This window comes from Oncorhynchus kisutch, linkage group LG7 (assembly GCF_002021735.2).
Source record: "Oncorhynchus kisutch isolate 150728-3 linkage group LG7, Okis_V2, whole genome shotgun sequence".
NCBI classification, from domain to species: Eukaryota; Metazoa; Chordata; class Actinopteri; order Salmoniformes; family Salmonidae; genus Oncorhynchus; species Oncorhynchus kisutch.
In genome coordinates, this window is record NC_034180.2 from 4,099,503 (window position 1) to 4,116,425 (window position 16,923).

The 16,923-nt window shown below is 40.3% G+C and overlaps 1 protein-coding gene across 1 annotated transcript; it reads right to left on the reverse strand.

The window, feature by feature from the left end:
* Positions 1-4,524: 4,524 nt before the first annotated feature.
* Positions 4,525-6,783, reverse strand: LOC109894745 (heart- and neural crest derivatives-expressed protein 2). Its single transcript, XM_031828403.1, has 2 exons — positions 5,617-6,783; positions 4,525-5,203 (listed from the first exon to the last, which is right to left on the reverse strand). Exons 1-2 carry the CDS (start codon positions 6,151-6,153, stop codon positions 5,105-5,107), a joined length of 636 nt encoding a protein of 211 aa, XP_031684263.1. The 5' UTR covers positions 6,154-6,783; the 3' UTR covers positions 4,525-5,104.
* Positions 6,784-16,923: the final 10,140 nt, after the last annotated feature.

The following is a 16,923-nucleotide window of genomic DNA, read 5'->3' on the forward strand; positions in this document are numbered from 1 at the left end:
CCATCTGGGAACTGTCACAACTGACAGCAACACAAGGGCACAGGCCTGATCTTCCGCACAACATTGCTCGTAAAAGTAGGCATATAAGAGGTTTTGCATAAAGGCCAATTGTTGTCAGGTCCGTTGTCTGTTTTTGGGGATATATTTTACGTATTATTTGCAATGGTTGGAGATGGCACATAGATAAGCGTCGCGGAATATTCTGGTCACACAAGTCCAGAGATGCTTCTGGACTCGAACTGGTTTCACGATCTCTAAAGTTAGATCTCTAAGTTACCATCATCTTTTTGCGCGGCAAACGTGAAGCAAAAACAACCATTCTGCAATGTTGTTTCACACTGAAGGATGCACATATTTTTTGTTTGTTCATTAGCTGTTGCATATAGGCCATGATTTTACCCATCCATTGAATTATCATGGTGAATAAAGTCATTCTCTTGACCTAGTAATATTTCCACTTGCAGTCTCGGCATGCATCCTTCATCTTGCCTAAATTTGATATATTTATGTAACAGCGATGCATTGTTGAAAGTCAATTTGTAGTGCCAGTTGATGCTTTTGAAAACACTGATAACCCATGCCACTCAGTCTTATGGAACTGAACTTGAGACATGAACATGATTTAATCTAACATCTAACACTGGGCAAAAACTGTTTGATTCCACGTTATTTGTCATTTCAACCAAACAAAACAAAAAAACATTGAAGTTGAATCCGGTGGAAAACTGATTGGAAATGAAAAAAGTAATCAACATCAGGGATTTTCGTATTTTTTTCACCCAACTTTGAACCTAAATGACCTGGTGACGTTTTTTTGTTGATTTCACGTTGAATTCACGTTAATTAACAACTCAAACAGATGTAAATCAAAGCTAGACGTTGAACTGATGTCTGTGCCCAGTGGGTTGTAATTGTCGGAAAATGCTCTTATGTGTTGTGCTGGCATATTCTTCAACTTATTTGTTCAGTATATTCTGTTGGTCTTAATGTGTTTTTTAAATGCTCAATAAAGAAGTGGCCATATGTTTTTTTTTTTTTTGTGGCCAAATTCTAGCTGTATGCGTAATAACTCTCATTATGTGTCAAACAAAAATGTACGCATGAATATGCCACTCGGTCTGTGCCCTGTAGATCAATTCGTTGACTGTGCACTATCCTCTTAGCAATCACATATTTGTCACAGCTATATTTAAATATATCCCCTATGCAGCGCAATATCTTTTTTTTTAATCAAAAATTGCACTGTTGGAATAAAAATATTTTACAATGATGCAACGTTTCATAGGCTTTTGTTTTAGTGCTGGGCCATGACAAATCATAGGCCTAGCTCAGTAGATAGTGGGCTCGTTCCTTTGCCCAGGCGCTGCTGATGCCTGCCTGATCTTACAAAGCCTGGATAGGTATTTTAGCTATCAGCTAACCACATCATATGTTACTGCAATCTGTCAGTCGGTGATGTGGCCGGCAACCACTGATTTATGCATGCAAACGTCTGAACAGAGGAAAGCGATCTAGAACTTTATCATAGGAAGATTTTGACTAAAGGTTAAATAAAATAAATAAAATACAAATATATAGTACATTGGCAGTCTGTTTTGAATGCACGTTTCGCACTTTTATAGTTTTGCAAAATATATTTCAGTATTGAAATAGTCTAGGCCTGTCTCTCCTTAAAATACAAATACATGCATAACCCTGCATACTGACATACTTCTTTGTCAATTAATTGATGCCATAGTTTTCCTATATGGGTTTGATAGAAAAAATGCATTAAGAATGATCCTGTTTCCAGATTGCGAGTGGAACGCACCGCGTCATTACGTTCAGTGTTGCAGCAGGATAGCTTCGAACCATCTGATCCGACGTCAACATGTCTACCCGCCCTCGTTGAGACTGCAGGGAGAAAAAAACTGGGTAGGAGGGTTTTTATGAAGTAATCGTTCGCAGATGTTTGTAATACCAGGGAAAAATCTTATTCCACACTTAGAGAAGTCTATCATGTTGTAAGTCCAGTCCACAGCCGTTATTAGAGGGAATTAAACAAGAGAACAAAGAACAGTATTGACCCATGCACACTCATTTTGATCGTATGCGGTGTGCAATTAAGGAAATTAAACGCTTTGATATTGTAGGCCGAGGCATACCAGCCATCCTGCAAACTATATTATTTTGGTTTAGCACAGAGGATTAATCAAAACGTAGCACATTTGATTGGCACATTGGACCAGGTTATTGCTTCCTACTGTATTTACACTGATTTGAGGATGGTGAGCTCAATCGGCTGAAAACAGAGGATGGTGAGCTCAATCGGCTGAAAACAGAGGATGGTGAGCTCAATCGGCTGAAAATGGCAGCCTATAGGTCTATGAGTTGGCCTATGAGTTGTATCCTTCTAAAAATAATACAGCAGCAGGTCAGTTTCATCTCTTTATCACGACAGCCAGTTGATACTATTTCGGACGCCATCTTGACACGGACAGACAACAAATTATTCATAATTATCATACTTCGGACTCGTGAAACAAGCCAATTTCATGTTACAATTATCTAATGCAATCGGGTGGACTGTAAATCTTCGGCGTGTCCGATCCTCTTCTGATTTACGTTGCTGTAGATGTCACTTTAATTGCATAGCTTCTCGTGAAGAATCCTTTGGTCTGTTGTAGCCTATCTGAGGTCTGTTTACTCACCAACCATGCATTCAATGGACAAGTAACGATTATTCTTAGGGCAGTTTAAATCTAGTCTACTCTCTAATAAATATTCACCAAGCTGTGATGCAGTGGGCAAAAGTGTGAAATAGACATGTGAAATACAAAATGTTATGTTTCAGGCTTTTTATGTTGCAGGCCTAGTCTATAATTGCGCAGCTGACACACATTGATAAGTGGAAAATAGGCTGTAGACGTAATGTTTTTTTTTTTCGTTGTAATGTTTGATTAGTGACGTGCATTTCAAAACAAAATTATCTAACCTATTTATAGAACAATAGGCTATTATTTTCTATCAGAAGTAGGATATTAGTCATATCCAACATTATTTTATGCAAAGGCTACAGGTTTCATCGTCCGCCCTCAACCCCCAACCCCAAAAAGGCACTTCAGCGCCGCATTTTGATAGGCACGCTATCAATCACACGAACATCCAATAGCTGGGCCCTCTTTCGAGCCTCGACAATCTACCTTCCTCGGACCAACCAGCTTTTAACGTCAAAATCCACATTTTTCCCGGCTCCGCTCTGTCTCGTCCTCTTGTGTTTTGGGCGAGAAGAGTGGAATGCCATAATTAACCAATGGAATTTCAAGCCTATATATGCTATTTCTGCCACTATGTTTACATCTTTAGAAGGGTTGGTCATGGAGCCTAAAGAAAGGCTATTTAAAAAAAAAACTTAGACCATCAAATTAGAGTGGCCTATAGCTATTATGCAGTTACTAGAAAAATATTTAACATAGAGAATCACTTTGTAACATGGCAAATGGAGTCACTAGCAGCAATAAATAATACACATTGTTAATGTTGAGTATATAACAATTGTGGTCAACTCGGTTGTCTCAATGTTGAGTAATTATTCCACTATACTATCCTATTAGTAGGCCTACAATTCTTATAGTCAAGTTAGTGCAGCCTAGTAGTGTGCGCTTAGTCTATTTGTTTATTTAATCCTGGTGCCTATAGGTGCCAATATTACACTACTAGCAGGGCTGTTAATGAGGAATTAGCATGTAATAGTAATCATCTAAATGATAGGGCTAATAATAACAGTCTGTAACAACAGCCTACTAATAATACAATACGTCATAATACTCGTGATAATAATAAGATGCCTATAATCAAGGAGGAACATGACAACAATGAGCTGTGTTGCATGTTGTTGAAGCATGGATACATTTCCTGGTGATTCTGTTGAATTGGTCATAGCCTCCATGAACATACGTTTGACGTAAACAATACTATGATTTACCCTTATGTCAGCTTATTGCTGACCGAAAAGACCACAAAGTAATTATTCGTCTGGCGCACTACACATGAATCTTCTGTCCACCCAAATAGATATTTACTTTCATTGTAAGCTGTTTCTTAGACTATATTTATCTCCTACACGATCACCTATGTCAGAACCCGCATGTTCTAATAGGCTACAAACACGACACAGACAGTTTCTCCTGCGCTTGGGAATGTTTCTGTTTCTACTTGAGGAGCTGTTGTGGATGTATCGCGTGAGTGCTGTTTGACAGGACTCGGGAAGGGAGAGCCCAGGCAAGCCTATAGGCCGTAGTTTGAAATATTATCGAGGCCTAGGCTTCTCTAATCAAACAGAACATGCATGATTTCATTTTTACTATAGCTATATAATACTTTTATTTCTATTCGAGGGAAAAAGTTACTTGTCTACTAAGACGCAAATGTTTTTTTGAAGAATATGTCATACCTTGCAAGCGATATTTTACATTGAATGAGTTTGGTATAGAATAAACTTTAAAGTCTGCCTCGTATTTTCACTTTAATTATGCAACAAGGTGGTTGACTTTGTTTTAAAAAAAACAGTGGTTTATTGAATTAATTACATTGTTTACATCTCAAATATGATTTAAATTCCACGTCTCTGGACGGAAGTGCAATTGAGTGGACTAAACAGTTGTTCAAAACACTATCAAATACTGAATACGACCACAAAAATGACAACATAACACTTCATTGCTTTTTTTTCTTCAAATAAAACATTTGCTTGAACTGCATCCACGACATCAGCCAAACACCATTGGTATTTATATCCAAAGAGAGATGGAGATAGAAAGAGAGATAGGGATAGATTGAGAATGACTTCACATACACCATAGTGTCCAATATTTCTGTTTGGTTTACTCTTGGGACAACAACAAACATCCAACCAACAACATCAGACAATGACAAAGTCCCTTACCAAAGGGTGTTGTATCTCCTCCTCTTAAAAATGGAATGATTTTTTTTCTTCAAATATCCACTCTCCGTAGCGGCAATTGCACATAAATATTCCATTAAATAACGTGAGAGTACAAATACAAGTCATGAAGAAGACTTTTTCATCATTTCAAGTCTTTTTTTGAGAGGAGAAGAAGGATATTCACTGTTTGAGTTCCAAAGCCCAGACATGCTGCGGCCAACCAGTCCTTCCTTTGGTTTTCTTGTCATTGCTGCTCGCTGTATTTTTCAAAACGTCATTCTGTTGGAAACAAGGAAAAATCAGATGTATGTTATTGTTGTCGAGAAATACTACTTTCTTGCCACTTATCACCACTTCTCTCCGGCATTCAAGGCTGTTATTTGGCCTAATGTGGTGTGGGAGCCTGAAGTTGTTATTACTATATTATTATGAAAAGTATAATATATTTACAGTATTTTATAACGCCGGTTTAGAACAGGTATCATTTAGCAACCTTGTCTCCATAAAACCAGTATTTTGGTCGCTTATGTCAAGATGTATATGCCTTAAGGTTGTAGCCTATTGAGTTTCATAGCATAGGCTACTACAAACCTAGATAATAAGCAAATGTCTGATCTAAAATGTCAAGCCTTGCAGGAGGCTATTCCATGTTTGCACAAGTATGGATCACTGAAATGATCAATTTGTCTTACCACTTCTTTCTTTCTCCTCTCCTCCTTTGCTTCGGTCTTTTTGAAGTCCGCTTTGAAGGCCTCTGCGTCGCCGTTCTGCTCGTCCTTGTCCAGAATGTCCATGAGGTAGGCGATATAACTGGTAGCCAACCGGAGGGTCTTTATTTTGGACAGTTTAGTATCCGCAGGAACATTAGGAATGCAATCCCTGAGCTCCGAGAAGGCGCTGTTGATGCTCTGAGTCCTGCGCCTCTCCTTTCGGTTTGCCGTAGGTCTCCGTTTCACCGGCCGAGGTCCCATCCCGATCCCAGCGACGCCAGCCCCGGGGATACCACCTCCGTAGTGTGCGTGGTCTAACGCCGGGCCCCCGGTGGAGTAGTCGGGGCTGTACGAGGGTGCCATACTGTAGTCTGGGGGAGACATCTCCGGATGGCTTATCAGCCAACCGTGGAAGTAGGGGTTCTCTTCGTGGCAGCGGCTTGCAGCTGCTGCTGCCGCAAAGGAGTAGCCGTCATGATGCATCACCGGATGGTGAGGGAATCCACCAACTAAACTCATGGCGACACAGCAGTAGACCAAAAACGGTGCTACTAACGAACCACGAAACGAATACGCGTTCGCGCTCTCCGATTAATGTCAGGTTCTCCAAAATATTTTAGGGAAATAGGCTATTCTCATAAAAAGTAACTTGGTTCAGTTGGTCATTTGAAAAGCACTGCTATTTATATTTGTCCAATATAGACACCTAAACGAAACTTCAGCAATGAATGAGTTTTTAGACGTTATTTTTTTCTGTTTTGCTGGTCTATGGTGTGGAATATAGAAGAATGTTGTCAGCTACTTACACGTATTTCTCTATTTGTCCATTCCCAACGTGAGAAAGTTCCTTCTTTTCCATTACGGAGACAGACAGTGCATGTTTCGCCTGATGAACTGCGTCCTCAAGCACTTCGGGTCGAGCTTTTCCCCTCCAAACTCTTTATGGATTCCAGACCAAATTCATTGAATAGGGCGTCAGATAACAAAAAAAATTCTAGATCCCAGCTTGCTATAGTATGCACTGCACGCAATACACAGCCTTTCAGTTGAGCACACAACCAGAATTCATCCGTTTGATCTCCATGTCACAGCTTCATCTTTAGAACGACTTGGGTTAATATATGTCGTCAAGACCACTCTGAGCCAATCACGTCTTAGAGGAGGAGGGACATAACCTACATTGCTGGGTGTTTACGCTCCTAAATTTCAATGGCCCCTCTTAAGCATTGGCAGCCTCGACATATTTTATTAATGACATTAAGATTGTGAAAAATCCATACACCGCCTAATTAGACTATTGAAATTATAAAATCATCAACAAAATGTGAGGTATGGACGTTTTTTGCCTTTAAATGTCAACGTTAGGGGCTGTTGTAGGCTAATTTTACGAATGATAGCCTATGATTAGTGGTAGGCTATTACTATTTGTGGTTTGCACGTTTGATTGTACTCGCCAACAACAAAACATACGTAGGCCTAAACGTCAAACGCATGATTGATTAGTTTATTCATGAAACTCGTCGTGTCTTGATGTAAAAGTTAGCTTTCAAGGAAATAGGCCTACATCATTTTGTGGGATATGTCATTAGGGTCGATTATTTCGGTCATCAATGCAGCAAGGCATTTATTGTACGCTCATGGAAAGGCGATTCGATATCGTTAAACAGGAATATTATTCACAGTAGCCTATGATTTTCACATCTGACACTTTGTCATATTCATATTAAAAGCCTATATTTTATCTGTCTCAAGTAGGCCAAGTCCCTTGTCAATAAACCAAGCGCATTATTGGCCTATTGGTCACAGTCCATATTACTCGTGCAGAACAATTATTAACTCCATTGCATGATCCTACATTGTGTCACATAAACAACAAAATGATGCGAATAGCAAACAACAGAATCATTTAATATTTAATCTGTGTAGAAATAAATAATACACTTCTTCGACATGTATTGGCATTAACTGACATGCATTATTGCTCGATTTGCGATCATTACACACTTGGCTAAACGTCCATCAATTCGATAGCAAACTATGCGTAAAGTCATTTTGAGAGTAAAATGAGAGGCAACACGTAATCGAATCATGTTGGCCCATTCTCACAATGTATCATATTTATATTTTAAATAAAACATATGATATGCACAGCGTTGACATTTATTTTGTTTTTGTTGTATAATATATTTCACCCGTCGAAACAACTGACTGGCTTTAGAATGTTGGCTGCGTTTGCAATATTAGCATATAAACACTATATATCTATGTGAAATTAAATTGTAATTCTTCATTACATTGCAAATAAATAATGCCCATTTCATTATAGCATTATTTTGGGGTAAATGTGAATATAATATAGAGGTTAACCTTAGGTTCTACTCTTCGTAGGACCTTCCTCCAGTACTGGAATAGACCAATACATAAACCGATAGGCTTGAATGATCAGGGAGAATCCAGCCGATGACGCAATTTAAAGCAAAGTAGGCCTGTTTCGCACAGATTGCTGATAAGGTAAACAATTCATTTAAATACTCAACTAATTTTGTTTCAGGGCTCATTTCAACCTTTATTTAGACTCGAGGTTGTTGATGGTCACGCCCATATGTATTTATGGAAATCTCAATTGGCATAAAACCAAGTGTATCATTGCATGGTAACTCATAAGAAATTGACACGTAGTCGAGGCTATTGGCCTAAAAATGAACAATGCGTATTTTGATACAGTCCGATACTCGGAGAAGGGTGTTCCATCGTTAACGATGCCTTAGTAAATGAAACGGACTAAATTGCACAGAGAAACCATTACATTTGCTATGAGGTAAAAACCCATGTTATTCTGTAGAACAATACTACAGATCATATGGAGGTCAGAATAAACGAGTTGTCATACAAGAGCTGTTTCATTTGGACATTCCTCGGCATATCTTATTCAGCCCACACACCGCATGTTGAACGTGTGTGTGTGTTTGTGTGGGTGTGTGTAGCCTAGATATGTGTGTCAGACTAGAGAAAAAGAGAGAGAATGTGTAAAAGAAAAAAAAATCCCAAACTCAAAAAGGAAGGCAGAAGGGCCATGATTTATATTTGTTTAAGTGTTGTATGTGGGGGTGGTGGAGTGTCATTCATCTGGCTGAATGGAAGTTCTTTAAGTCATTTAGATACGTCCAGTCTCCAGTTAATGACACATAATTAGCCTATAGGTCACTTGTTCAGACTCCTGTTGCAAACCCCTCCTCTCCTCTCTGATTTCCTTTGAAACTGAAACTGAATTTCGTATAAATAAATACAAGTTATGCAGAGCCAAATATTTGAGCGTGAGAGAAGTGCTTGATTAAGGTGATATACATTCGGCGGAACTCCACCGACGATTGGGGAGTGTCTTTGCGAGTGCTATTTTCGTGACAATTAAATTCAATGAAAAGAAACTCTCACTTTTGTCCATGCAATTAAGCGAAATAGCCTACAAATGTAGACATCTCCAAATAATACGACGTAAAAGAATAATAGTTCTGTATTGCCTAGTCATGGTAATAATACTATATTTATTTTATATATCAATTTTCATTACAAAGTTAATCTAAAATAATCTGTAAAAACAAACAAAACAAATGTAGAGATCTGACAGGTTTCGGTAATAACCCATAACCTTTATAGGACAATATTGAGACGTTATTCGGATATCCTGTACTCATACAATATGTCAGTTATTTTTGTAGGATGGGCTATAAACCTTGAAAAATAAATATTATTTTTTGGTGAGAATTTCTTGACATCCCAAATAACATCAAAATACAAACAGACTAAAATGCATCCATGGATGGCCACAATACCTACAACTAGTATAACATTCCATATAGGCCTACAACATTTATTTTTTTCCCTTCATTTAACTAGGCAAGTCAGTTAAGAACAAATTCTTATTTTCCATGAACTCCTAGGAACAGTGGGTTAACTGCCTGTTCAGGGGCAGAACAACAGATTTGTACCTTGTCAGCTCGGGGATTTGAACGTACAACCTTTCGGTTACTAGCCCAACACTCTAACCACTAGGCTACATATAGGACTATAGGCCCAAAAATACGTGAAATAGGCTGAAAAGCGGGCACTTCTCCATTTCCCCTCCATACAAGCTCTCATGAGGTCTCATTACCGAACCATTTGGCTATTTCCAAAAATGGCCCAATCCAGCCATGTTCCGTTGGTTGGATTTACAGCAGGGCTGACCGTTATCGTTGTTGACCCCAGTAACAAGCTCACATCACCTCTCTCTCTTCGTCATGACCCATAACAGCAGCAATGGTCTGAGCTATAGCCTAATGCAGGCAGGCCTAAGAAGCTAAGCGTAACAACCGCCTTAACTTAATTTATTTCAGCATTAAGCTCATCCGATATGTCGACTGATAGAGAACAGGCTAAAAGCTGGATTTAAGGGACTTTTACGAGATTTTAATACAACTCACCTGCTCGTATGAATTACAGCCATTTAGAACCACCTTTTAAATCCCATAAATACGATTTGAAATGCTTGGCGCTTGTTATTGCGAATGCTTGTCATGTCTAATATACAGGAGGACGAAGTGAGAAAGTTCATTTATTGGGAACAAAAGGCTTGATGCGAAACATCAGAGGGACCATGCAGAGATCCCTGACATTGTGCGCATGCAGGCTAGCTAGCCTAAATGAAATTGAATTGCATTTTTACTATAGGTCCTAATATAGGCCCTCTTATACATAATGCACATGAATTAATTAACTATGCATTATATTTTAATTAGGCCATTTAAAATACGTGTTTTGTCTTTTCTTTTTTACATCTCTGATTAGGCCAAAGTGATATAACTATTGTGTACCTTTCCTCATAAAGCCCAGGGCCTGGCTCGTGTTCACTGTGCAATTACTAATTAATTATAAATTATACATAAGAACATGAGTAATAGTTAAGTGGTTGTCGAAATATTAACGTTAGAAAGATGTTGAATAGCACACACATCGTGGCAAACGTTTGACAACATGAAATGTAATGCAGGAATAAACTTTTAATGTGTTCATATTTTAAAACAAAGGAAAACGAGCACGTCATTCAACAGAGAACCAATGATAATATTGAGAAGACTAAAAATCAAAACGTTTTTATTTATTCAAACCACTCAACTAACAGTTAATTAAATTACCCCCTTTCAAAACGGCAAACATAGTGATTCATAGAATCCCTCTTTTTTGTTCGACATTTTATTTGCAAAATACATTGATTAAAGATTGTAAACACTCAAATAAATCTATAAAATCACCTTGTAATGTATAATGGCAAATTGTATATAGGATGCGATAAGTTCTCTCCTCATATTGTGAATGTGTAGAATCCATATAGTGAGACAGAGCTGCAGAGGCAGCTATTCTCCCACACTGCAACACATTATCTCTGCTATAGTCAGTCAGTAGTGAGGCCAGTGCTGGTCAGGTAGCTCAAGGAGGAGAACATGGCTAGGGGTAGCATTGCGTGACTGGAAACCACTTAAGTTAGTGTTTAGCTATTTTCTTATGATGTTAATTCTGCATTTCCTCAGTTTTTTCTGTGAGTAAGGATCAATAAACTCAAAACCCAACTCGATCACAATTCATAAGCAAAAGGATCCTACCATGAAACACTTAGCAAAATCCATCTATCCCGTTCACACATTTGTACACATAATATGACACATCGTTTTTCCTTAAAAGATGAAATATCATAAACAATGACTGAAGTCAAACATATCTGTCGAACTATATTGGGTCAGACCTGTTTTGGGAACTTTCTCTTTTCCTTCAACAACTCCCTTCTCTTCTCCTCTGTCCTCCCTTCTCTCTCATCCATAATAGTTATCTGTAGTAATCATCACTTCCTTTGCCCCCGTCACTCAGCACCTGTTCTCCCCCATCACCTCATTGATCATCCCTACATACTGCATACTACTGTCTGTGTGAATTGCTGAAGTTCGCCATATATCTTTCTCATATGTCTCCCTCTCTGATTCTCTCTCTCTCTCTCTCTCTCTCTCTCTCTCTCTCTCTCTCTCTCTCCCTATCTCTCTCTATATCATATCTCTCTCTATATCTCTCTCTATATCTCTCTCTATCTCTCTCTCTCTATATCTCTCTCTCTCTATATCTCTCTTTCTCTATATCTCTCTCTATATCTCTCTCTCTCTATATCTCTCTCTCTATATCTCTCTCTATCTCTCTCTCTCTCTCTCTCTCTCTCTCTCTCTCTCTCTATATATATATATATATATATATATATATATATATATATATATATATATATATGCCTATATATATTCAATTTATGGGCTTTATTGGCATTGGAAGTGTATGTTAACATTGCCAAAGCAAGTCAATTAGATAATAAACAAAGTGAAATAAACATGAATATGGGTTGCATTTACTCTCTCTCCCAGGCCAGATCTTGCTGGAGAACCATGGAGGAGAGGGCAGGACTGTCTGATCCTCAGTCAGGGCCTGTTGTGTTACGGTACCTCTCCACCTCTTCCACTCCAATCAACCCTTATCCAGTGTTTGGATAGACTTTCCCACTACTTTTTTCCTCTCTCTCCCTCCTCCTCTTCCTCCTCTTCTTCTTTCCATAACCACTCACTTCTGATCACTCACCCCCTTTCTTCTCTCACTCTTTCCCCCCCTCTCTCCAAGGGCCAGGTTCAAAGCCGTACTCCTCACCTCTCCCACACCAACCTCCACCCCCTACCCCCTCTCCCTCTCCTCCTCTCTCCCATTGTCCCTCCTATCGTCCTCTGGGTGTCTATCTCATTGTGTAATCCTGAGGTGTGGGAGACATGGTGACACCAAACACATAGTTAATCCACTGTGCTTACTGTGCTTTGCGGCCAGGCGTTTTCTCATTGTCCACCGCTAAGCACCGGAGATAGAAACCTTACAGAATCCCTACAGAGGGTAAAATGAGAGTACAGCTTCAACGTGTGGGAATTGGGGAAATCCAACATGAGTGATATTATCCTTCTTTGCTTTCAAAGTCCGGACAAACAAGCCCATACATGGTAATCCCCACAAACTGATCGAGTTATAAGCTATCGACTCACGTTCAAACGCTAACAGCCATTACCCAGAACCCCCCTTGTTTATCGTTTTTGTTTATCCAATATCCATAATCAATCTCCTGCAAAATGAAATGAGGGAAAAAATCATTATACTGTTGTGGAAGACTAATTTACTAAGACTGTCTGTGAGTCTGGTTTCTCATCACTGTTTGTCTTGTTGTGTTCATGTGCTATTACTGCTCACTAAAGCAATTTCACCCCCTCCTGTCTCCCTCTGACACACACACACACACACACACACACACACACACACACACACACACACACACACACACACACACACACACACACACACACACACACACACACACACACACACACACACACACACACACACACACACACACACACTTCGGGCTCACCTTCTGTAGTTTCTGGTAGCCGGCTGTAACAGCAGCCATTTTGAACGAGCACAGGGGTCATTTGAGAGACAAATGAGATTCATAACTTAGGATTCCCGGCTAACACAATACTACTAACCAGTTTATGCAAGACTTTCCAAATCCAATCTGTTCTGTCCTAATCAGAACCATACAGTATGTTTGCAGTGTTGTAGTAGTGCACCATTACTGGTCTGGACTCATAACAACATGAAGCCTCTTATACATCTACTCTAACTGTACTGGTGGGGAGTGGGGGGGGGGGGGTCTGGCCAGTTACTTTCAGCACCACTGTTTTCCATACGGTGGCTTTCTCTTCAAACTTTTCGTCAATATCTTTTAGTTTCTCTTTGAATCGATACATAAGGTGTGGATGTGTTCAACGGTGAATAAAATGCAATTTCCTTTGTTGTAGTAGTCACTTCCTGTGTGCGTGTGTGAATGTGTGTGCGCCTGCTTGTTTGCGTGCACACGTCCGTGTGTGTGTCTATGCTTGGGAAAAATTGACTCGTGAGGAAAAAGGTTGTGCTAAGTTGTACTCATCAGCACCATGTACATGTTGTACAGCCAACAATGACCTAAATCTGCTCCTATCTGACGTTGTGGTTCCCCCCCATCTCCTCTCTTATCAATCTTCTTCACCATAACTAATGATGCAGGGAAGCGGGGTGAGCTCTCTCTCTCTCACGTACCATGCTATTTCACACACAAGAAAGGTTGTTTAGCTTTAGTCTGGTCCCAGACCTGTTTGTGTTGTGTAGCCAACTCCCATGATCAATGTTGTATCAAAAATGACCATAGGAGTTAGCAAGACAATACAAAGAGGTCTGGGACCAGGCTAGTTGATCTGACCATGTCATAGACTGCAACTGTTTTCCCTAAAACAATGACTTTTTCTTATTTTGCCTTACAAACATTGAACTTATGAATTTATGCTGGACAGTACCTACATACATGAATACCAGCGTTATGGATGTGCACTTATGATGACATTTAAAGGAAGTCAAAACGTTTGTGTCAATCATTGAGTTCATAGAGATTCATTGAGATCATTTAACCGATTTCCGTATTTCACTCAATGTTTGACTTTCATTGAAATGCTACAGGATTAGAGTGTGTAGCTACACTCAACAGCCACCGCTTCACTAGATGCTTGATGGGAAGCACCAACTAGGAGGGTGACCTCGTTTGCAATTCATCTCTCATTAAAGGCCCAACATGCCGCTGACGCCAAGCGAAGCTGGACCTCTGTTGTGTTTTCCATTCGGTTTTGTGTTTTTTCTGCACTGACTGGTATACACCTGTAAGGCTGACAGACAGAACCACCACTAAGACTCAATTGGCATGTTGGAATGGTGTGAAGTCACTGGCTGAGACCCTGTTAATCACACACCCACTCATGCACACCACACACACACACACTCAGTTTCCCCTCTACCTCTCTCCCCTCCCTCCTCTCTCTCTCTCTCTCTCTCTGTTGGTTCTTGTCCACTGTCTTCCCCTCTCATCCAATACGAGTGTGACCTGGCACAGTGGGATTTTTAGGATTTCCACTACCTTCAGTTTCACTACACTGCGTCCTCATCTGGCACTGTTTATGTTATTCCAACTAAAATACCAACCTGTTTCACTATGTATGGAACATATTACACAGAGAATTCACATTGTGTAGGTACTAGTGTGTGTGTGTGATACGATTGAGGGTCACTCACTAATAGTGGTTGTTTCCCTTCTGGTGTGTGTGAACCATCTGTCTGGTTGGGATTTTTATCCTTGGGGCCTGCTTGTCGTCCTGGTTTGAGTTCGGAAAAGTCCACCATTGTGTGTGTGTGGAATTAATCTTTCCAAACCCCTCCTCTCCTCTCTCTCTCTTCCCTGAATGAAAACAAACAGGCATTAGTGTGTTATTATGGGCTTTCACAGCTCATTGATGTGTTTTTAATGCATCTGATGCATAATTACTGCAGCCTTCTCCTCATATTAAACGTGATCGCACCGATGGAGGGAGGAATGGAGGGAGGGAGGAGTGGATGGATGGATGGAACAGGGCCGGTGTTTTCCTGGCTCCAGTGTAGCCAAGGCCCATTAGACTCTAGAGATCTTAGGGAGGGGAGATGCTCAGCGTGTGCTTCATCACATTAACCTGACTAGACAGACACCCTCCTCCTCTCTTCTCTTCCTCCCTTCTCTGCTGCTAAGATATACAATTAAACCTCTCTCTCTGACTGCTTCTCTCAGGTCTCCCATAAGACATATTACCTCCCCTGGCCTCTTCTAGCTTACTCGCTTAGGAAAAAAAGGTGATATCTAGAACATAAAAGGGTTCTTTGGCTAGCCCTATAGGAGAACGCTTTTGGTTGCTTTCCACAAAGGGTTCTACATGGAACCCAAAAGGGTTCTACCTGGAACCAAAACGGTTCTCCTTCCCTCTCTCCCTCCGTCCCGCTCTCCTGCGAAGATATACAATTAAACAACTCCTGTTTTGGGAACTCTGTTTTTTCCTTCAACAACTCCCTTCTCCTCTCCTCTGTCCTCCCTTCTCTCTCATCCATAATAGTTATCTGTAGTAATCATCACTTCCTTAGCCCCCGTCACTCAGCACCTGTTCTCCCCCATCACCTCATTGATCATCCCTACATACTACACACTACTGTCTGTGTGAATTGCGGAAGTTTGCCATCTCTCTCTCTCTCTCTCTCTCTCGCTCTCTCTTTCAATTCAATGCAGCTCAGTTTCCACCTCATTTTGTGGGCAGTGTGCACATAGCCTGTCTTCACTTGAGAGCCAGGTCTACCTATGGTGACCTTTCTCAATAGCAAGGCTATGCTCACTGGGTCTGTAGATAGTCAAAGACTTCCTTCATTTTGGGTTAGTCAGTCACAGTGGTCAAGTATTCTGCCACTGTGCACATTCTAGTTTGCTCTGTGTTTTTTGTTGTTAATTCTTTCCAATGTATATTTTTGTTTCCTCATGATTTGGTTGCGTCTAATTGTGTTGCTGTCCTGGGGCTCTGTGGGGTCTGTTTGTGTTTGTGAACAGAGCCCCAGGACCAGCTTGCTAAGGGGACTCTTCTCCAGGTTCATGTCTTTGTAGGTGATGGCTTTGTTATGGAAAGTTTGGGAATCGCTTCCTTTTTGGTGGTTGTAGAAGTTAACTGCACTTTTCTGGATTTTGATAATTAGTGGGTATTGGCCTCATTCTGCTCTGCATGCATTATTTGGTGTTTTCCATTGTATACAGAGGATCTTTTTGTATAATTCTGCATACGGAGCCTCAATTTGAGGTTTGTCCCATTTTGTGAATTCTTGGTTGGTGAGCGGACCCCAGACCTCACAACCATAAAGGCCATTGGGTTGATGGCATAGATGGCCCTTCTTGCCTTGTCTCTTAGAGCGCTGATGTTTAGGCCGAAGTATGTATAGTTTTTTGTGTGCTCTAGGGGCAACGGTGTCTAGATGGAATTTGTATTTGTTGTCCTGGCAGCTGAACCTTTTTTGGAACACCATTATTTTTTGCCTTACTGAGATTTAGACCCTGGTCTGACAGATTCTGTGCAGAAGATCTAGGTGCTGCTGTAGGCCCTCCTTGATTGGGGACAGAAGCACCAGAATATCAGCAAACGGTAGACATTTGACTATTGACTAGGGCGAGGCCGGGTGCTACAGATTGTTCTAGTGCCCTCGCCAATTTGTTGATATATATGTTGAAGAGGGTGGGGTTTAAGCTGCATCCCTGTCTCACCCCACGGTCCTTGGAAAGAAATGTGTGTTTTTTGCAAATTTTAACCACACAAATGTTGT